The 7432-nt window shown below is 40.2% G+C and overlaps 1 protein-coding gene across 1 annotated transcript; it reads left to right on the top strand.

Annotated features, from left to right (window-relative positions):
• Window positions 1-501: 501 nt before the first annotated feature.
• On the top strand, window positions 502-4847 carry TM4SF1 (transmembrane 4 L six family member 1). Its single transcript, XM_009334011.1, has 5 exons — window positions 502-737; window positions 2493-2582; window positions 2670-2818; window positions 4209-4389; window positions 4830-4847. The coding sequence occupies exons 1-5, from the start codon at window positions 561-563 to the stop codon at window positions 4845-4847; spliced, it is 615 nt and encodes a 204-aa protein (XP_009332286.1). The 5' UTR covers window positions 502-560.
• Window positions 4848-7432: the final 2585 nt, after the last annotated feature.

The following is a 7432-nucleotide window of genomic DNA, read 5'->3' on the forward strand; positions in this document are numbered from 1 at the left end:
ATTCCATCAACAGGATAGCAAAGGGAGAGGCTGCTCTACATACTCCTCATTGGTGTAGACCTTATTCTATTTATACCCAAAACTCTGACTCAATACTGTTGAAGTCAGCTGAGTCTTTCTCTGGCTTCAGGTTGTTCTGAATCAGTCTATAAACCTAAAAGTCAAAGCTGCTTCTAACAAAGAAAACAAAACCTTTTTCAGTTCCTAACAGAACTTGTGTTGTGGTTTAAGCCTGTTGTTCATGTTTAATCATGTTCACCAGTGATTGTTCCAAGCATCATATATTAGAGTGAAATTACCTAGTATTCAGTATTTCCTTGACTGCATTTGGCTTGACAACAATTATTGCATTTAAAAGGGGTGGTGGCATTCTGCCATCCCTGTTCCCTCATTCTGCAATTGGGAATGGTAGTTATGAAGAGGTGTAAACGTCATCCAGGTAGCTAGGTAACCTGAGTATTTAAGGAGGTGAGAATAAAGGCTGATCTTCTTTTAGGTGTGGACAGGTATGAGAGAGGTTGTATTGGACTAGTGAAAGAAGGATCTGTAAAGCTGAGGACATGTGTTTTGGAAGGTGTGCTAGATGTGTTGGTTATAAGTTGCTCATCCTTGCCTTGCTCAGCATTGTGGCCAACATTTTACTTTATTTTCCCAATGGCGAAACAAGATTTGCTTCAGAGCATCATCTCGGCAAATACGTGGAGTGCCTTCATGGCATTCTAGGTGGAGGCTTTTTGGTAAGTAATGAGCTAGTGGTTTCTTTCAAGTTTATTTTGCAGCTACTTGGTATTACTGTTTCTTTACCAGTTACACTAATTTATTGATCAAATATCTCATCAGCAATGTATAAGAAATTAGCTATACTACCCCATAGGTATTATTATTTGCTATTGGTTATCTTATCTGCAACACTATGTCACTTCAGACCTGAGAAAATTGTAGGGTCTAGGTTGCAGAATCCAAATGCAAAACTGGAACCAAGCCTCTCAGCAGGTCACGGTTTGCATAAAGGGTTAAATATTACATTTTTGTTATATTATTGGACTATTCTCCTTTTAAATGTCCCTAGATAACTAGCATTTAGTTACAATTCCTTAATTTCTATTATCTGAGATGTTGACGGTTATTTCTCTGCCTTAGCTCTTTATTCAGAGGAATCGAGTGGCAGTTATCAAAGCTTTGCATTGGAGTAACAGCGAAGGATGAAGAATTGAATACGTTCGTTGTAGGACGTTGTTAATCTGAAGCTATTATTTTCTACCTTTTTAATTTTGTGGACCACATTGTAGCATATTTAAGTTCCCTGACTCCAGACTTCCTTTTTCATTTGCTTTTACAAGTCCTCTTAGAAATAGGCTACAGATCTGAAGATGTCTGCATATCACAGGTTGAAAACGATTGCATGCTAAGGCCCTCTGTCTTGTGAGCGGTGCTAACAGCTGTGTTACAGCCCCATTGGAACCTAGACTGGGACTTGCAAAGACTGGGCTTTACACACAGAATAATACAAGTGAAATCAATGGAACTGTTCCTGGAACACACTTGTACAACCTCTTCTGGAGCTGCAGCATTGGGGCTCAGCAATAGGTTTGATAAGGGCTGACAAGTATGTGACTGGTCAACTGGGTGATTTTTATTTTAGTGTCTTGTTAAGTAAATCTGTGCAGTTTGCAGATAACACTTTGCTTGTTCTTCATGGTTTTCCTAAGTACTCCTGGGTGTAGAGTCTTTACAAGTGCAAACTATTATTAAGTCCTGTTAGTGCTGGTGGGGAGGATACTCTGTTTAATCAACTCTGCTCCTTCTTGGTTTTATGCTAAAAGCTCTGGAGTATGGATGATTTATGTTTCTTACAGATACATATGTTTCTTCTTCTGCTTTGTTACTTTGCATTTCTGTCACTGGAAACTGGTTGTGAAAACCTAGAAAAGGCTAGATGTCTGTAATGAGATGTTTGCCTGAATTGGGCAAAATATTCCTAGGCTTTCTACTCTAGTCAGACTGGTTTGTCACACAGGCAGTGATGACTACTCTTCAGTAACTAATATGTTGGTAGTAGTTATTTTTTTTAACAAAATAATTGAGAGACTTATCTTGTAGTCCTTATTTGGCAGAAAATGAATGCATTTTTTTGCAAAGCATTTTATTTGCAGGGTACAGCCTTTAATGTGAACAAAAACTTTTTAAAGTTGAAGTACTTTAAATTGCAGCAATACCACAGCAGGCTCTTTATTGACAGGCTCTCTATGCACTTAAGTGCTGTATATACACAAAGCAGAAATAAAAATATACCTATTCTGGTGTGGTGCTGCTGATATCAGTAGCAAGATGCCTGCTGTGTTAAATAGGAGTAAAACTGAATAATCTATACAGGCTGTCCCCCACTCCCCTGCCAAGAAACAATATAAATGAATGCAGTGTGAGGACTGTGTTTTATCTGCTCTGTCTGTGCAACAAAATAAAACAGTGTCGTATGTTTGCTCCGTACCTAGGTGCTCATTCCAGCTGCAGTATTCATTGGGCTTCACGATGATGACTGCTGTGGGTGCTTTGGCCATAAGGACTGTGGGAAAAGCTGTGCGGTAAGTGAGCCTTTACGCTCCAGTCCCAGATAATCCCAAAGACAAGGTGATGGCTGTGTTGAAAGTTCATGTCTGTTTGCTGTGCAGATGCTGTCCTCAGTTCTGGCAGCCTTTGTTGGGATCCTTGGTTCTGGATACTGTATAATCATTTCAGCACTGGGCTTGTCTCATGGACCATATTGTTTTACTCACCTGCAAAGAAACTGGATCTATCCTTTCACTGAATCTTCTGGAGGGTAAGTTGTCTGTTTATGAGGATGTTATATCTTCCCCCATGTACTCATGGTCTTTATTCCAGTACCTTTCAGCAATATCCAATAACTAGATACCAAGATCCATTCATAAGTTTATGCTTCTCACTCACTAAGAACTAAACAGATGGCGTCAGTTACTCACACTGCTGTAGTTTAAAACCAAAGCAATATAAATCCCATCCTACAAAAAGGGATCTGAATATATATATATAGGTAATAATATCTGTATACTACATACTGTTCATGTCCATGAACATCACTAACAAAGTTTTAGGACTTTGAGGGATTTACAAACTATGAATAGCGGTTGTTATGAAATTTGTCTTATCGTTTGTGTAAGAATATGTTTTGTGAGGCTTGCTTCTGAAGTTGCCTTCCGTCAGTGTAAAGTGGTATAATACATTCATTAGTGACAATGGCATAGAACCTTTTGTAAATGAAACTAGAAAAGGTTTATAAGAGTCTTTGTACACTGCAGGGCAGGGAGGGCCAGAAGCTCTTAATTATCCCTAATTAGGGTTCTCCAGCAAACCAAGCCTATGTAGCTGAGTGGTATGCTATTCCCCATTAATTCCCACAAATCCTGTAGGTTGGAAGAGGATTTGGTTTGGATCATGACATGCTTTTACAGTGTCTGTATGGCTGGCAACCTCGAGGCTGTTTCTAGTAACAGTTTATGCCTGATGCCAGACTACAATCAGTTTGAGTACGAAGAAGCCACATAAAGATCCTTTGCAGCAGAGAGTTTGAATTTTACATCTCAGTCGCACCTCTCCCAAGAGGGGACATTCCTCATCCCCCATCCCCCCCAACTATGACTGAATATAGAAGAACTAAGTTAAGTCCTTGCTGAAGGCTCATCAGTGCTGGTGTTCTGAAGATGCGGGTGAGGATTAGCAGCTGGAATACTGCCGTACTCCTCTAAACTTGTTCTGTGTTTGGCTCTTCCAGAGCAGGCATGTGAGGGCCTGAAGACAGCAGCATAGGATAGGAAGTGACCCATTTGCTTCAGATCAGTAATTACTGTCTTTAGAACGAAGGCCCAGTCCTGAAAAACTGTGGTTGTTTTGAGAAATAGCTTTGCTCTTTCAGCTTTCCTGAGCTTGTGTCTCATTTTAATCAGTAATAGCAGACTCTGCTTTTATAGCTTAGATTTTTTTTTTTTAAAGAAATTAAGACTTAACATGTATGGCTGATAGTTCAACACGTTCTTAAACAGAGCAAACTTTGCATGGAATAAACCGTTGTATTTTCTGTTCCCATTTAGAGTGATTATCCTCTAGATAACCAGACTAGATGTAATCTGGTTCTAGTGTATGGTAAGCGTCCTAATCTGTCACAATGTTAATATGCTTTTAATTGCTGTGTACAGGTACTTGTTTGAGTATAACAAGTGGTCTGAATGTCAAGAACCTCAAAACATCGTGCAGTGGAACGTCACGCTCTTTTCCATCCTCCTTGTCTTGGGAGGAATAGAGTTCATTCTGTGCTTCATACAGATAATCAATGGCATTCTTGGAGGACTGTGTGGGTTGTGCTGCAGTCATGAGGAGGTAAGCCATTTGTAGTTACAACCATGCTTCTCAGATGAACATGAAACATTCTTGGTTACTGATGCTACTGTGGAGTCCTACTCAGCAGCTTTTTTTAGGCATTCTTCAGCAACAATTCAGGGTACAACTCTTTTTTTTTTTTTATAGCCCTGTTGTGTTCAGTATTTTCATGTAGTATTTGACCACATGCTTTCAGCTGATCTCTCAGCTGTCACAGTGAAGTTAGCCTGCATAGGAGCTGGAAGGCTTCCCGCACTCCTGCCCCCATGCCTATGGCACATGTGGTCATCAGCACTACATAGGTGATATAACTGAAATACTAATCTCCTGGTGGTGGTGGTCTTTGCCATAGCCTAAACCATTGTTGCATAGTGTGGTGCAGTTCTGTGGTAGGCTGCTTGTTCTAACTATATTGCTTTAGCCTTGTATTTTGCTCACAGAGGCTGATAGACTACTGAGAATATGCCATATGTAGTGAAAACTGCAGCATCCTGACCTTGCTTACTAAAAGTAGGATAAGAGAAGGAATTAAATAGGACATAGCTAACAAAACCTGCAGGCAGATCTGAAGGGTTTTTTTGAAGGTGGGTTTTTTTTTTGAGTGAGGAAGGGGAATTTCCTCCAAATTTCTTCAGAGTCTTGTTAAACAGTTTGAGCATGTTGTTGAAATCAGTATCGTAGTGGTAGTGCTGGAATTGCAATAACTTAAGGTATGAACCAGATATGATTTATATCACACACACATTATGGCTAAGAATGTGTTTCACACTTTTAATTGACATAGTTGAATGTTGGGGCTCTGTCAAAGCTATTACTGTCATCTTACTCCTGTCTTCCATGCTGTAACTGTAGTATAAAAGAGCCATGCTATGGTTGTCTAAATGTGGTCAGGTTAATTTTAGCTCTTATAGTTGGATACAATATTAGCATTCTTCCCCTTAATATGTGTTTCTTTCTTTTTGTTCCCTCACAGACATACGCTTGCTAGAAACCTGACAATGTGTTGACGTTGGTGCATGTGTGGTATATTGAGTATTCCGTGGGTTTTTTTTATATTCCATGCATACTAGAATGCAAATTGTTTGTTGCCAAACTGTAATGTTGCCATCAATTTAACTGAGTTGGGGCCAGCCTTTGTTGTTGGAGTCATACGCAGGTTTTCCACTAACCTGCCTGTATCTAAAGGCAAAATGTATCCTGAATTTCTTTGGTTCATTTTGTCTTCAGACGGGCAGCTGCCTGAACACATGTCACTAAAGATGCCTTTTTTTTTTCCTTTCTACTGACACAACAGCTCTGTACTTTATGCTGCTTTCCCAATAAAGTTGCACTTTCATTCTGATGTTGGAATGAACACAAACCTAATCTAGTCAGGCCTGGATATAAATGAATACTCAGCTGGAGTAAAAACAAAAGCAGCAGTAAAATGTGGATGATCATGGGCAGATACGTGTGCTTCACCTTTTCAGGATTTTTCTGAACTTTTCCTGTATTTCACAAATAAAGATTTGTATTAAAAATACCCAGCAGGTGTCAGTGATTCTTTCCCTGCCCATGCTGAAACACTGCTTTCCTGGTCTTAGAGTAAAGGACAGTGGTGGCATGAGAACATGGATATAAAGCAGTCAGGTTATAACCTACTTTTCCTCTCCAGCAGGCTCTGTCGGAGTGGGAACTGCTTCACTGTTTGGTTTAGATCATTTAGCTGAGCCAGGCAACTGTGCATCAACAAGGATATGATCGTTCAATGACAGCTCTGTGACAGATACAACTGTGTACGTGGAGTCTTAGTCCCTGGGTCTGGGCTAGCAGTTCATTGCTGATGACCATTAAAAGGACCGGAGGGAGGTTCCCACGCAGTTGAGCCACAGCTCTGCTGCTCTCCCAAGGGGGGCCTTACCTCCTGACTGCTTAGTCAGAGTCTTGAGACAAAACAAAATGTGGGTCTAGGCCCTGTTTTTTACCTCACTCAGCAGACCCCCAGGCGTAGCAGCGTTCAGAAAATACAGTGCAAATTCAGGTCAGCAGTGATAGATTAAACCGAAATATTTTACTTCACCAGTAAGCAGCCTGGAGGCAGTATTCTGAGGTCCTGTCCAAGAATCTCTGAAGTGTGGCTTGTAGCATATTACAGTGAATGTTTTATCACAAGGTAAAGTAAATCTGAACGACGTGCTGCCAACAGCATTGCTGGCAAGGTCAGTATGCTACTGGCAATGGTATTTTTCAAGTGAAAACCAAAATGTGACATGCCATTTATTTCAAAGAAATGAGGCTGATTACCATTATTGCTCAGTTTTGGAATCTAGCAGTTAATGTCGTCTTTGAAAACAGGCAAGTTAGTTTCTGTTTGTGGGAGAAAAAGAATTTCCCACGGGTGTCAGTGCATACTTAGTGCTATTTGTAACTAGGAGGGTGGTCTCTAAAGGTAGTCAGAAACTTGAGGTGTATCTCAGGCTGTCCTCACAGCCAAGTCTGCCCAGTACAAATACATACTGAAAAAAAGAAATTAACTGCGAAAGCAAAATTGCACACACATCCGCAGCAACCAAAAAACTCACAGATGGGGAAAGTTTGTGTTTAGAATCTCAGGATATCTGCTTCTTGCAATACCATTTGTTCATACGTAAATACATAGAAGTAGTTGAGGGCAGTCTTTAATACCATTTCTGTTTGTTGTGTTTATCCCTGTCTTGCCCTGCTATGGGAGGGAGGAGAATATGCGTGTGCATGTGCGTATACACACACAAAATTCCTTACTGCTGTGTAGTATGGTGTCTTTGCATGTGAAGAAGCACTGTTTGAAAAAGGATCTGCAAGTTTAAGTGTGGAGTGAGAGGAGGAGGAAAAGAGGGTCTCGATGGAATAGGGTATAATTCCCATGCAACTTGCAGATTTTTGCCTTTGTGCTTGCATAATGGTTACTTGTCTTTCTGGTACACACAACTAATGAAAGAACTGAAACAATTTTAGAAATTCCAATGCCAGAATGATTAGCCTAGAATTTAGAATTAAAACTTTAGCTCAGATCCATGTATCACTA

This window comes from Pygoscelis adeliae, unplaced genomic scaffold, assembly GCF_000699105.1.
Source record: "Pygoscelis adeliae isolate BGI_AS28 unplaced genomic scaffold, ASM69910v1 Scaffold241, whole genome shotgun sequence".
In the NCBI taxonomy this organism is placed as follows: Eukaryota; Metazoa; Chordata; class Aves; order Sphenisciformes; family Spheniscidae; genus Pygoscelis; species Pygoscelis adeliae.

Bases quoted from the DNA above. Each gene is read 5' to 3' on its own strand.
- TM4SF1 (XM_009334011.1), top strand. From the start codon at position 561: ATGTGTTTTGGAAGGTGTGCTAGATGTGTTGGTTATAAGTTGCTCATC. The intron at 2,583-2,669 runs GTAAGTGAGCCT...TTTGCTGTGCAG, and splicing joins ACTGTGGGAAAAGCTGTGCG to ATGCTGTCCTCAGTTCTGGC. The intron at 2,819-4,208 runs GTAAGTTGTCTG...TGCTGTGTACAG, and splicing joins TTCACTGAATCTTCTGGAGG to GTACTTGTTTGAGTATAACA.